General features: G+C 39.4%; 2 protein-coding genes across 2 annotated transcripts in view; one reads left to right on the top strand and one right to left on the bottom strand.

Moving 5' to 3' along the window:
* The window catches only part of MTOR (mechanistic target of rapamycin (serine/threonine kinase)), a 65,720-nt gene that overhangs the window by 30,957 nt on the left and 19,403 nt on the right, over positions 1-15,360 (bottom strand).
* On the top strand, positions 8,630-13,541 carry ANGPTL7 (angiopoietin-like 7). Its single transcript, XM_010287542.1, has 5 exons — positions 8,630-9,008; positions 10,684-10,784; positions 11,114-11,308; positions 12,168-12,366; positions 13,372-13,541. Exons 1-5 carry the CDS (start codon positions 8,630-8,632, stop codon positions 13,539-13,541), a joined length of 1,044 nt encoding a protein of 347 aa, XP_010285844.1.

Genomic DNA, 15,360 nt, shown 5'->3' with positions numbered 1-15,360 from the left:
TTTCCCTAGTGGTGCTGGAGAACAAGGAGTGCAAGTTGTTCAAAGCAACATCACAACACCTGAGCATGCTACAACATACCCTATAGTCCAATATTAATACTAGTTAACTTTTGGAACAGAAACAGCATAACCTAACAAAACAAAACATATCAACCGAGAGCAATGCAAAGAGACTATCAGTGGCCTTTGAACATGCTGCTGTATAGGCAGCTTTCAGAAATGTCCCTTCTCGCCTGCTATCATCAGAATGATTGCATATTTCCCCCCCATGAGAGGCCTGTTGATCAGTAAGAGACAAGGAAATCTATGGTATTAAAGGGAGTACTCTGAACAGACAAAATAGGGAAAATTTTCAAATGAGTGCTGTATTTCTTCTGCCTGTGGAAGTTTCCTTCCCTGATAGCTAAAGAACCAAGCTCCTAGACACACTCTGGATATCTGGGAAGGTCAAGTAAAATACTCTTGGAAATTGGACCGTAGAATGGCTTCAGCTCAAATCTGATTTAGTCAGGTTAAGAATGCACCATAATCACAGTTCAAGATGACAAGCACCCAGAAATGGAAGCACCTGAAATACATCCATGCCTTTTTTCAGCCAGATAGTCAAAGAACATACTACCTCCGTGCTTCCCAAGGGAAAGCTAGGCAGCAGTGCCTCATAAAAGTGATAAATGGCTGTCACATTTCATATCCTGATGACTTAAAGAGCCATTGGCAGACACATCACTTCCAGCATGTCAGACAGTTAATTACTTCCAACTTATCTTTCTTGTCAACGCTTCCTGACAACATTGGCCGTTATCTTTTATTCTTCAACAATTAACACTGCTCTTTTGCTGATGCTCCCTGGTGCACTCAATTACTCTTTTTTTGTTTTGTACTTTCTTGGCTGTCCAAAGTAGAATTAAATGTTTCAAAGCTGTCTGTGACTAGGTTTAAGCAAAGGGAGGGGAAAGAAGGGAAGGGGAAGGAGAAAGAGTTTGATTTAAAAGAATACACAGCAGTAGATACAATACCATGTTTTCATTATTAATCATAAATTACTCTCTTGTAACAATTGACAGTGCAAATTAACAAATAGCCCACACAGTCAGTAAAGATAGGTAATTTTGTTGACTAGGATAAGCCACTGACCGGTAAATCTCCTGTCAATTATTTAATGTTTTGATGTAACATATTAAAATAGCATATACACAAAATGGAGGGGAGGGGCGAGCAACAACATTCACTGCTTTGTCAGAAATGGACCTTAAGACAGAGAAGTACAACTGTCGGGAAGAGTACAAAAATCCCTCCAAAGCAAGATTCATGCATCAAAGTGGGTTTTATTAATATGGCTGAACAGAGTAATAAAACCTCAGTAATCACTGCATCATTTTGCTATTCAGTTTTACAGGCTAAGGGAAACACAGTTTCTGATCCTGTGGTGTTTGGGATTTTTTTTGTTTGTTTTGAAAAGACCTCAGACTTCTGCTTTTTCTCAGCCTCTGGATTCAGTGTGCTCTGATTGTTGGAAATACATTGACTGTTCCCAGAAATCACTACTACCACAGCTGACTGGAATGTGTTTTCAACAGACCCACAACTCTCTGCCTACAAATTCTCTGAGAGGGGGCCTGCAGATTGTACTCCTCTTGGAAAAGCATTTCCACATGGAGTCCTGTTAACGCATTCAAAATACACATCTAGAAATCATGGCATTCTGTGCTTCCCAACCCTTTCGCCTTCCTACCATTGAGGTGTTGCCTCTCTCCCTACAGATCTGATGAGGTCTGCACTCAGGCAGAATTTTCTTAAATTTTGTAACGCACTTAAAGCACTACAGAGCTGTTCTCTAGTTACTATGTTGGAGACCAGACAGCATGAAAAACACTACAGAAAAGCATCCAGGCACATAGAAGAGGCCCCGAAGGGCTAATATTCCAGCCAGGCAGAGGTGCCAGGGGGTTTTAGTCAGAGTGTTGCTGCTGGAAATCAGGGCAGTTTACCGGATTAGAACCAGAGGGATAGATTTCTCCTTGTATCTGGAAAAAGATAACTACAGAATCTTTCTGGATTAAAGGAGAAGGTGGGAAAACATCTCTCAAGACAGAAACAATGCTGCTGGCTAACTCAGCAGACAGTAACTTAAGTCTTTGTTTACTGGGAGGTGTCCTTGCAGTTGTTCCTAATTCAGGACAATATGAAGTTTAATATTAAGGCGAAGATCAATTTTTCACCATATCCACTAAGGAGAGAACATATTAATCTGTTCATTTTTGTTTAGAAGCTAGAAAAAAGCCACCACTACCACCTACTTTACTTCAGGGCTTGGCAGCAGGCCATAGAAGACAACTATTGTATCTGCTTTCTTTAAAGTTTTTAGGTATAGATTTGGTATGTCATAGGTTACATATGTTATCTTTCAGGAAAGGCCTAAGTATTCAGCTATGCTGCCTGGTATGGACCGGCAGAGTCTTCCAGTATTCATGTTCAAGTAAAATATTTCAAAATCATGTATTTTAAATGCCACATGAAACTATTTCAAGACAGAGCTGTCCTCATGTTTGCAGGTAGACTATTAAAATGGGAGTCCACAGAAATAACAAGATTGCCTCAGTCATATCAACAAGATTTTTATATACTTTGAACTAATGCAGTAATTTCACTGTTTAATACCCATTTGATTTCACATTTTATGCAATGAACAAAGTGATCAGCAGAAACAACGTAAGATCCTTACACTTTCCTTCAAAACCAGAATCAATCAGTTGGAAAATTGATTTCCATCAATAAAGTTTTGTATGAGTTTGGCCCACCTGAACTTACTGCATAATTACATAATGCAGCACCATAGAATTAAAATTGATATCCATCACAGTAACAAAAGCATTAATTCCTATATTCCAAGTACACAATCTTCAGCAGCTGTAAGGGGCAGCTGGATAAGGAAATGAGACTGGCACAGAAAGCTTTGTGAGAAGACAGTTAAATCCAAGATTATAGATTATTTTTTCCCCATTTATTAATCAATATCTGCACTGTAGCCAGGATAACATCCAATCCTCCTGTCCAGCCCTAACCTATTTGTAGCACTTTATCATGATGAGTAGGATACTAAAATGTGACAAGCCTTCTGATGAAAAAAATTTTGTAGGGATGGAATGACATAGTAATTGGAAAAAGTGACTACCCTTGGCAAACTCCCTGATATAAAAATCTTGGGCAAAAATCTTAAATCTTTGAATTTTATTAGTAGTGAAAGGTTATATAAACCTACTGTTTGATTATTGAGACATCAAATAAAAATGTAAGTCTTAGATGGGCAAAGGACTAAAATGTAGCATACTGTGCTAGAATCACTAAAAAAATAATCAATATTTAAGATTGTTCCTATTGCTTATATATTTTAAACAGAAACCAGACATGAACAGGGAATGAAAAACAACTTCACTGTCTTCAGCAGGAAGAGCAACCAAACGATGGACTTCACTCCTCCACAAACCGCAGGCATAGGTGGTCTAACATTTACTAGAAATTGTCTCTTTTATACCGTCCTGGGAGCTTTCCAGTCTTCCATTATCTTTGAGGTCTCTAACAATATTCTCTGTCACTCAAAACATATTAAGTTTTCAAGAACTCAGAAGTAAGAGACATGACCCTTTCTTATTTTCCCATCAAAATGAAAAACTTTCTTTTAACAGAGTCTATTCAGGAGGTCCCAAGCTTATCTGTCAGGGAACACACACACTTCCTATTGCCAGAAAGCATCTCAAAACTTGGTAGAGAAATCTTATTTTCTCAATAAAGCAGCTTGTGTGCAAAGTCTAGACAAGAAGCCAAACTCTTTAAGTCTTCCCAAGTTTGTTTAAGAAGCTCTTCTGTGTGACAGATTTTACCAAACTAAGCCAAGCTTGTTTTTCCTTCTGAAGAAGTGCTGAGAGCTTGCTTCTGGGATTAGAAGTGAAGGGCACTGCTACTTTGTGGATACTTTGGGGAACAGATAATCCCCTGGCAAAAGGAATTGGCTTTGTTGGCCAGTTTCCCCAATTCTCCAGTTTATTTGTGTTCAGGCATCCTGAGTCCTTGATTCAACAAACCTGAGAAAACAACCAATTGCCCCCCAAACAACTCTAAAAACCAATGCATCTCCCTCATGCCACTAAAAAAATTATACCCATGTTGGGAACAAATAGTTGGAGAAACCAATACCAGCAAAGAGCTGTTTCCAACAAACAGATTGACTACTTACAGGCCAGAGTAGCAGCCCCTTCAGCTTTTCAGCAAGGGTGCGCCACATAGATCACAGGCATTAAAATTGGCTAAATTCCCAATCTTGATATACATGCTTACAAATCAAATAAAAGCATCCATGATCTTTGAAAGGAAAAGCAGTGAAAACCGTTACAATAAAATTCTTAGCCAGCCCTGTTGCTCAGGCTGCAAAAGGTTTTGTATCACTTATTCTTTACTAACCAGAATCAGTGAAGGCAGAGAAGAAAAAAAGTTGACAAAGACGATATTTAGCAGAAAAAGATGAAACACAGAGCCAGAGTCTTTGTGTATTGGTTATGCAAAAAAAGGATACATTAAATAAAAAAGAAATCACAAATTATTGTAGGAAGTATCAGTGTTTTGTTTCTTATCAGGCTCTCGCACTTGTTCTACCTGTTCCTATGTAACTTCAGAGATTTACAATAATTATTTACAGCAGGCAGCAATTTTATTTGACTTTACTAGGGATTTAGTCATTATTGTAAAACTATAGCAGAGTGAATGTTAAAATGCTTATGAGCATCTCCAAAGCCTTCTGGCTGAAGGTGAACACCTTCATGTTTCCTGGGAGGGGAAAGCAGTATTTCACAGAGCTTTGACAAAGTATGGACCTCGGCGATCTGCCAGCGGAGAACTAATGAGAGCCTTTGCCATCTCAGCAAGCACCAGGAATGCTAGATTCTAAGCATTTTCCGGATGCATATTAAGGGTTTTGCAATGACTGGCTACCAAATAAATAGCCACAGGGCACTGAGCTTTTCTTCTTGTCTCAGCTTCACATATACCTGCCACAACAGCTTCCCACAACAGAGAAGACAGCCATTTAAACCCAACTCTGACTTAATCTGGCCCTCCAGGGACAAGAGTTATCTGCTTCTAATCAAGTAATACTAATGTAATTGAATTTGGTAACATCAACCAACACTATAAGCATAGGGTACATACTAACTGCCCACATGTTTAGACTCAATTCTCCCAACCACTTCAAAGCTACATCATTAATGAAGTCAAAAAGGATGTGCCTCATGTTCTTGACTTTAGAATCTCATCTTTCTAGCTACCATGTAGCAGAATATTTCCACATACAAAACATAATGGAGGAAAACTAGGGCGATGGATTTCAGACCAAATGGTACTCGATTTCTCTTTCGGTACTGGGAAAAGAAAAAAACAGGACTACGATCCGCTCAGTAATCACAAAACTAGCTTCTCCCTAGCTATGCCCAAAACTATGTCTGTTTCCAAGGTATAACAGGATCCTGAATTCAAGTTGTAAGTACACCAGTCCATAACAGTGGAACAGTTTCCTACAGACTGTCAACTTCTACAGATGATCTAATCTGGCAATGACTAGCATCAGTAGCTATTACTGCCTAAGGGACTACACTCAGTTCTCCCTGCAACAGGGAAAGATTCATCTTTCAAATACTCATAAAGGAGTCAAATTCCATTAAGGCTAAGGTCTCTGCCAAGAGAGATCTGTCTGCCCAAATCTCTCTTAATGCTTCCTCAAAAGTAATGACAGATGGGAAGATTTGTGCTCTTTTCCATTCCTGCATAATATGTCTGTTGTCACCCCCTTAAACAGAACAAAGTGAGAGAACAAAGAAGTATTATCTCTGTTTTAAAGCAGGTAAATCAAAGTGTGCAAAAGAAAGATGGCTTGCATTATGATACACAAATCAGAGGCTGAACCCAAAATAAGACCCTGGCTGTCTCATTTTTCAGTTAAATACTCCAGTTTAGACAGGGGATTTGGAGGCCTTTCTGCACTGTTTCGTAACATCTGTGTGCAACAGAGTTTCACTGAATCCTGGATCCTTCCAAAATTTGTATCAAGAGGGAGTGCATGGACCTTCAAGTGGCTCCCTCTTGCACATCTGCCCCTCATGATGTAACTGTGTGTGAAATTCAGACTGTACAAGACAGAAGAGTTATGGTGAGTGAGCAGCAGCAGAATGGATTGAAGTCCTATGTAACACGACGGGGTGTTAGCAGGGTGGCTTTTTGGGGCGGAGAAGCCAGAGTCTGGCCTGTCCTATTCTTTGTTCCAACTTCGACAAAAACACGTTTCTCATCACAGGAAGCCTGAGAAGAATTTGCCCCTGGGAATGACAGAAGCTCCAGCTGGAAGAGGGCTCAGACAGGATTAGAGGCAGAACAAAAAGGTCAGGCTTTCATCTGTGTGCAGTGGCACTTTCTGGTCTGAAGTATAAAAAGCAATTTTGCTATGGAAGGTTTCTGGAATGTCCATGACGAAAACGTGACTGAAACCTATGGTCTGCTATGGAGGTACCATCAGTACTTTAACCAAATTGTACCTGCATATTTCTAATATCTCATGACACCAATACCACACAGTAGCCTCACCAGCTGATACTACAGACTACAGTGGTTTCTGCCTGAAGTACAGCACACAGGCAATCACCCACAATGAAACTCAAGACACTTACGTTGCCTGTTTGGAGATGTCTAATTCCGACCTCCTCCAAAAGATCCCCTCTTCTTCTTCTAAGAAAATTCAGGTTTATGAAACATCTGTATTCATATTCTACCCCTTCAGTGCTTTGATGCTTTCATCTTCCTAAATCTTTGCACCCCACAGAGCCTCTCATTACTGTTCTGCAGAAAAATTATTAGCCAGCTGTGGTGCAAATCAGAGGCAGAAACAAAGCATCTAGCAAGAAGCGTAACACAGCTAAGGAGGAAGAGAAGCTGCACCAACAAGAAATTGTGCTTCCTAATTCTCTGAAAGTGGATGTCATATCACCAAGGCTTTTCTAATCTTTTCTAATTAAGCAGAAATCCTGCAGCCACTTTGGATCAGCAAAAGAAGTCTAGATGGGATAGCATGTCTCAGTTGGGTTTGTTCTCCTTTTCTTTGTAAAAGGAGCAAGATTAGCTTTCTTTTGGTTTTGTGGACAACAAGAAGCTTTAATGGCATTTAAATGGCATTTAAATTTAAATGGCATTCATTTAATATAAATATCCCAGGAACAGATGCATGACCCATTTACTCCTCCATTTGCATCTTCTCTCTGCCAGTTATCACAACCAGAAACTTTGCAGGAAGATGCAAGAACCAACACGTCAGGCGATTACAGAGTAGCTGGCCTGTGGAGAAACAACTTATCCGTAAGGATCTAGAACAAAAGTTGCAGACCTTTTGCAAAAGGCTACAACACTGCTGAAGCAGTTCTACTTTAGGATCAAACAGCTATAATCAGCTTTTGAACTGTTAAAAGATATGAGAGGACATCGAAGTCACTACCTCAGCCAGCTGATACTTGACCTATACTTAGAATGCCTAAAGATTTAAGATTTACTCTTAAACCTACACTTTTATGTAACTGTGGACATTTTAATTACCCATAGATTTGCCTCTCTTCAAATCCTGTTAATAAACTGTTCTCCGTAATACTGGAGTTACGCGGATGACATCGCCTACAAAAAACCCATCCCTTGTCAATTTTAAGTAGACTCTCTTTCAGCATTACTTAATTAACGTCCTTTTGCTTGTCCACTGTGAGTAGAGGCATGAGTTTTGACTTACATATTTTGCAGACTTCTTTCCATCCCACCCTCACAGGTTTTTTTTTTTTTAGAGATATCCCATCTCTAAAACAGCACCAAATTCTACAATACAAATAGTGCTGAGACACCAGCATCCAGAGAGAGGAGGATTAGATGGTGAAATGATGAATTTGCCAAAATATTTTCTAAATTAAGAAATACTGCAAATATAGAGTTACTCCCTACAACTTCTGGGGAATATGTTAGTAGGACCTATTGCAGCTAGGGCTGGCTACCTGCTAGGGTGTTACCTTCCTTGAACTTTTATAAACTCATCCTGTTTGGACAGCCTTTTCACATTCTGGACCTCTAATGCTCTTATGTTACTGAAGTGCCAGAACTAGTCACCAAGAGGGCTACAATCCAAAAGGCAATAATTGCTGGAAACTCTCCTCATTTCCTAGCCCTCTCCCACACCCCTTCAAGACAGAACTGAATGAAGTCTCTCCTGCTCTCCTAACCTTTCTTGGCTGAAACTTGTTCCAATTTCACCCTGTAAACACCTGATACGAACAGATGAACTGGGAGGGGCCAGAAAGCTCTTCATAGCTTCAGGGGGGTGGAGGTAAACAGAAAAATAGTATATAAGATGCTTCGAGACAGACTTCCAAAGTGCATAAACTTCGACAGGAGGGGTCTGAAAATAAGGCTACTTCTTCAGGCTCCACCTTCAGAGACTCACTTCATTGGAAGACGGCTAGGTACCAGTCTGCTGTAGCACTTGCAGAAAATTTCATACCTACCCCAGCTGCATTCAGACTACTCGCAGTCAGCTGGAAGTTTTCTGTTGCTGTAAGCAAAAATGCCAGCAAGATCCACTGCTCAGCTGGCATGGCTCTGCATTGTCACTGTGTCTGTGGCAATCTATCCAGCACTGCTGCAGAAGCCTCCTAAAAGGAGAACAATCAATGGGAATGCACAGTCCAAGATGACAGGCTGCTGCGATGAGATTAAGGAGCTCAAGTTGCAAGTAGCCAACCTAAGCAGAATGCTGCAGGAGCTGAGCAAGAAGCAAGAAGGTGACTGGGTGAACGTGGTCATGCAGGTGATGGAGCTGGAAGGGAGCACCAAGCAGATGGAGTCCCGCCTCATTGATGCTGAGAGCAAATACTCCGAAATGAACAACCAGATAGATATCATGCAACTCCAGGCAGCTCAGACGGTCACACAAACTTCAGCTGGTAAGAAGGGAGTTGCCAAGCTCCCAGATACACCTCTTCATGTACAAAATGAACTAATGACTGGTTCTTAATGCTAGCGTGTCCCACTAATGTGATTAGCAAGTATGCTTACTGGATACTTCTGCTTAAAGTACTTCTGTAGGCAGGTGATCCTGAGAAAACTAGTTTCATCTGTCAGAAGTTCAAAGGTCCAGCTCTATTTTAATATCTGTATGTCTGTTATCAAGAAGTGGAAAAACTGAACAGGTATTGTATTTGTACAGTGAGGAACTCTGTCTAATATTTCATTTTCTGAGCACTACAGTACCAATCCGAAAAAAAGGGAGCTGGCTTTGTCAGGGAATGGCCCTGGCAGTAATATCCCAAGCTCACAGTGCTGACAGGGGACTAGAAGTTGGTAAAACAATTAGAAATGCTCTCCAAGCTTTACTGGAGATTTGCAACTGTATCTTTATGACTATCTCTCAACCAGAGTAAAAGAGTGATTCATTATGCGAATGATAATTCTCGAAAACTCAAGGCTGTAGATGATGCAAGATGCAAACTGTGATATAAGCCTAGCCAGAACACAGTTAAATTGTTCAAAATTCTGTCTTCCCTGAGGGAAAATTCCACTGCACACAGTGATTGCACAGGCCTGTACTAAACATGGAATGCAGGTGCACTTTGTAGGTCAGCTACCTGTAAAGCCACTTCTAGAAGAAGGAAGTGTCATTTTTGTCAACTTTTCTCTTAAAATGAAATTCACTACAACAAGCTTATAAATTCCTTAAAATGCAACTGCTTTTGTCTGGGGTGACGGTGTTTCACAAAAGACTTTTTTTTTTTTTTTTTTTTTTATACAAAGGAAAAACTTCTAAATCTATTTACTAAATTCTTCTCACAAAAAGTTCCATTTGGCTAGTTTTGACAACATCACTGTTTACAGTAGGTCTTAAACAAAAATTATACCATAACAAATCTCTTTGGAGCTGTAGTAAAGGCTTGGAAAAAATACAGTAACAGACAGAATAAACTGTCTCAGAAGGTATTTAAAACAGATGCGTCTTTTAAATTTAAAACTTTCAGAATGGATAAAGCCTTGCTTCAGCTATTTTATCTTCCTCAGAAGAATATCTGTGCATTTTACCACCTTCAAGTCAGCTTCTGCACCGTGAGTAAAGGAGGCTTGCAGAGACTGACAGATTGACTGCAGCTAAAAGCCACCATCTCTGTCACAGGCTGTAGTGCAAAAAGTGCTGAGCAAATATGCCTTATCCGCAAACTTGGTTAACCTGTTCAAACACACAACCAAAACAGGCATCTGGCAGCAGGCCTAGCCATTCTATTAGATAAGCCTTTATTACTGGGGGCGCGGGACAGCAAATATATACCTTTTTACCTTCCATCAGAGACACACACAATAGCAATGTGAAGAAAAAGCAGACATGTCTCTTTGGATAGAAGAGGTAAAAAAAAAAAGAAAAAGAAAACATAACAGTCTCAGTACTACAATGTCTTTTTCTAATGCATGCATTGATCAGAATTAAACCGCTTCAGGAAAACATTAGACTTGTGGGAAGTAGTCTTCACTTAATTACTCCCTGTACTACAAACTAAGCTTTACAGAAACCACACATATAAGGGGGTTGTTCTTGCTGTTCAGATTCTTACTTTCTGGTTCTGATTCAAGTAGATGCTGTCTATGACTGCTCATCACTTTACCAGAGGAACTACCGAATCTCTGGTGTTTACAAACTACCTCCTGATGAATTTTTGGGGAGTCCAGATCTGGAGGTAAGGATGTCAAGCACGAAATGTATATTACATGTCTTTTCAAATAAAATCAAGAAATACTTATCTACCTAGAGATTAAAAGAGCACATACTGAGTTACGCACTTTGAATCAGCATCTTTATGTAGGCAAACTTCAAGGAAGGGAAGAGTGTACATTTAAGAGGGAAAACAGAAAAAGGGTTTGTTTAGGAAATTTTTTTACATGGCTTAAACTAAACAGGAATTTCTTCAAGTTGTGAAATCTGGAAATGATGTCAGGTCTTGTGTTAAGAGAACTGAACCTTCCTAAGGTTACTGACAAGTAAACACTGCCTTTTTTCTTGTTCTAGGTGTTCTGTGACATGGAGACAGATGGAGGTGGCTGGACTATCATCCAAAGACGTAAAGTTGGTTTGACATCTTTCAACAGGGACTGGAAACAATACAGGGAAGGATTTGGAAACATTCGGGGAGATTTTTGGCTGGGAAATGAAAATATCTACCGCCTTTCAAGACGCCCCACTGTTCTGCGAGTGGAGTTAGAGGTAATTAATTAAATTAATTAAAGTTTTTAATTTCAGCAGCAAAAGGCTTTTTGTACAAAGTGACTCTAGAAGCAGATAGAGTCTCCTATCTCTATAAAAGGCCCAAAGAATTTGCATGCTTTAATTACAGGAGAAGGAGGTAGGCTAGACCTAGCGATACATTCAAGGACAAGACAGAATTATGCTCACCATGCAAAGTCAGTAGGACAGCCTTCTGTCTGCATACACATTGTGTCTTAGGGAACATGCGGGGCTCTAGAGAATCCTGCAGAACCTGCTGCAGACAGATCAAACTTCTGACCACCTCAGACTTAAAGATTCACAGAGATGCCCTGTGAAGTTTCAAAGACTTTTCTCCTTTTGCAGCACTTCCTTCCAGCCCGTGTACAAGAGTTCTCATTGTATTACCACAAAACAATTTCCACAGTCTATTAAAGGCTTGGGTTTGACTTACACTAGTTTATAGCTGGTACAATAGCTTTGAGGGATGGGATATGTATTAACAAAAAGTAAGCTGAAAGGCTTTATATTTAAAAGTCATTGTTTCAGAGGGGGAGAAAAAAAAAATTACTTGAGGTAGCACACTAGGAGACAAGAATGTTGAATGCATGAGCTGTGCACCAGGTTTCCATACATATTGTTTAATACCAGTGCAAATAAGACTTGGAAATATGACGCTTTGCTTTTGAAAGTTTCTTTGTCTTAACAGGTATGTTTTGCAGCCCGAGACAGAAAAAAACTCACGAAAAAAATCTAGCACTGAGAAAACATACACAACATGCACTGTATATAGCCATAGATGGTTGAGTCTTTTCATAACTATTCTAATGTGACCTATTTCTTCATTGTTCTGTGGCAGGACTGGGAAGGTAACATACGCTATGCGCAATATAAGCAATTCACCCTAAGCAATGAAGTCAATAGCTATCGTCTTTTTGTGGGGAACTACACTGGCAACACAGGGCGTGATTCCCTAAGGTATCACAACAACACAGCCTTCAGCACGAAGGACAAGGACAATGACAAGTGTGTGGATGACTGCGCCCAGTTCCGTAAAGGTAAAACATGCATAAACAACTGCATGGGTAATTTGTAGAGAACCCAAGGATCCCTCTTTCCAAGTAACTAGTAACTAATATCTGGATGGCAAATGAAGGGAGAGGTAACGAATTCTGGAACACACACTCATCAGTTATATGGGAAATCTGGCAGTTGAAGCTGATTTGCAAAGAGCCAGACTGTATGTTATAGACATCAATACTCTTCAAATAATTTAGTGTATGCTCTCACTTACATATACTGTTATCCGGCCCGTTATGCATATCTGCCAGGCTACCTCAGATGTTGATGCAATTCAGTGATGCAGGAAGTTATTCCTGTATATCTATAAGGTTTTTACTTTTTCTTATATTTTTATGAGGTTTCAAGTTCTAGTATTAGGGACTTGTAATTATTCTAATTCTAATATCCTACATTATTATCCTACATGCACCTCAAGGTTCAACCTAAATTCTAATCTTTATTCCTACTCTATTAACAGCCTCTAATGAGGTTACTCTTTTCATTCAATTTATTATCTTTATATGAGGTATGTCACAAAGATAATTGTCTTCCCTGCGACTTGCCCTTCATTTTTAATTTCCCCATTGTGCCCCCAAGCGACATGCAAATAAAATTGTTGATATCAAAGAGTGCAGCTTGCTTGCAGAGTCCAGAAACCTTTTAAACGCCTTAAGATGCCTAAGCTAAGAACCCAAATTCACTTCCTATGCTAATTCTCAGAGTCAGAAACATGTCAAGGAAATATTCTAAGAGGAATGAGCAACTAAATGAAAAGCTACTGGACTAATTTGACTATGGAACTGTAAAGCCTTTATGTATTTAGTATCTATGTTAAGTTTTGAATTTACCTGCAATCCCAGCTATTAAGGCCATAGACTCCAGGGATTAAATGCTGCATTCTGGTCACTCTCCTTCAGAAAGAGCAATAATTGCTAATACAAAAACATACCTGTTTTAAGTAAATGGCTCACCAGGAATCTATTAATTTGTTTTCTAAAAAGGTGGATATTGGTACAACTGCTGCACAGATTCCAATCTGAATGGGGTTTACTACCGCAAAGGAGAACACACCAAGAACATGGATGGCATCACCTGGTATGGATGGCATGGATCAACCTATTCATTGAAGAGAGTTGAGATGAAGATCCGGCCAGAGGATTTCAAACCATAGAGGAAGCCAATATTTGAGTACAGCTACATTATGCCACTGCACAGAAGGTGGGCAACAGCCACCTTAAAATCAGCCAAATAATTGTTTATTTCATCTAATACATGCAACAGTTACATGCTGGCTACGTACACACACAAACACTAAGACACACTAAGCACCCGCCACAGCCACTAGTGTTATCAGGGCTCAGACTTATTTCTTCCTCTTAAGGCTCTTTCCAAAGGGAAAAATACTGTGTTAGCATAGGTTAGAACAGAATGCACTTACAGCACCTTCAGAAAACTTAGTGGTGTGTTTTCACTAGCATTGTGACTAGTGGGTTGCCATAGTATTAACCAGCTAGGCAGGAACTGAAAAAGAGAGCGCCTTGTCGCCTTTCCTTCAGTGTCTAGAGTAAGCATTGCTGAATAACTCCTTCCAAGGGGGACTCAAATCACAACAATGACATACTCATTTCAAATCAGAGGAATGAGTCAGAAGTGTCCTTGATACACCTTTCTTTAGTGTATAGTAAGTGGCTTACATTCCTACAGAGTTAAAAATGAAGCTCAAAGATTTTGGATTAAAAAGTATTGGCCAGGTCCTCTCCTGAAGTTTCTCTGCCATGTTCTGCTGCTGCCTCAAATAAGTCCCCATAGAGGGCTGCACCCAGCAGATAGTAACCCTGGCAGAAGAGTTTGTCCCATATGCTCTGTGATGCTTATTCCTACCCACAGATCACCTAAAGGTTGATGAACTAGAAAGCAACTTTCTGGGCTGCCATCAAATTATGTTCAGATTAGAACATACGTGTGCTATATGTCAGTAAGAGTAGAAGAGAACAGCATCCAACTCAACTCCAACACTTAAAACCACTACATCCACGAGCAAAACACCAGTACGCACCAGAGAATCTCTAAGTGCCAAAAATTATTCAAACATAAGGGAATGTTTGCTAGCATACTGCATTGAGGAATATTAAAATCTCTTCTGAAGACTACCCCAGTTACAAGTTACCTAGAGATGTTATGTCAAAAGTCAGTATATTTCTTCCTCACATAACATAGCGTTAAAAGTAGCAGTTAAAAAAAGAAACGACTCCTGTAGCTATACCATTGTTTGAATATGTTGGAAAAGATAGTTATAGTTAATATAATCTATTTTTATTCACCTTAAAAAGAGTATGAATCTAATTTAAATTGTTCAGTCTTGTATGAAATGGGAGATAAAGGTGTCTTGGGAATTGCCTTACATATGTTTGACTATTCATGCTGTAAATTTCAACTGTGTGGAACTATAGTTGGAACTACTTTAACTGTGGTCTATAAAATGGATTTTCAAACGTTTCTAAACTTTTTCACTGCTAATAAATTGTCTTTCATTTTTAATCCTGCTTTACTTCAAGTCTTTGCTCCTTAGCTTGCTTTTTCATACACAAAGAAACAGCTGCACAGGTGGCCAAGGCCAGGGAAGGGATACACTGAATTCTGTATTTTCCTCAGGAAAACACGAGAGGACAAAGGATGAAAGAATAAAAGAAGGGAAAAAACAGGAAAGCACAACTCCAAGGAATTGGGAGGGATGAAAAATTCACTGCATACAAAGCTAAGTTTTTGCTCAACCAAGATCAATTTGTCTATCTCAAATGGTAGAGTTAACATTTCTGTGATATGAAACTGAGATTCATGTTTTAAAACATGTAGTTTAGTACCAAATCCTGTGCAAGTACTTCAGGCTAATATCTTTCTTGCTGACAAAGCTCAGAAAACAATATACTCTTGTTAGAATATATTCTACCTAAGCTACATGAGCAGAATTTGATGAGAAATTTTAGTTAAGA

The sequence above is a fragment of the Phaethon lepturus genome, unplaced genomic scaffold (assembly GCF_000687285.1).
Source record: "Phaethon lepturus isolate BGI_N335 unplaced genomic scaffold, ASM68728v1 scaffold45465, whole genome shotgun sequence".
NCBI classification, from domain to species: Eukaryota; Metazoa; Chordata; class Aves; order Phaethontiformes; family Phaethontidae; genus Phaethon; species Phaethon lepturus.
Note: the sequence above shows the minus strand (reverse complement) of the source record. Positions and strands in the feature narration are given on the sequence as shown.

Coding starts and splice junctions, on each gene's coding strand:
- ANGPTL7 (XM_010287542.1), top strand. CDS start 8,630: ATGCCAGCAAGATCCACTGCTCAGCTGGCATGGCTCTGCATTGTCACT. Junction 9,009..10,683: donor GGTCACACAAACTTCAGCTG/GTAAGAAGGGAG, acceptor TGATTCAAGTAG/ATGCTGTCTATGACTGCTCA. Junction 10,785..11,113: donor TGGGGAGTCCAGATCTGGAG/GTAAGGATGTCA, acceptor TTCTTGTTCTAG/GTGTTCTGTGACATGGAGAC.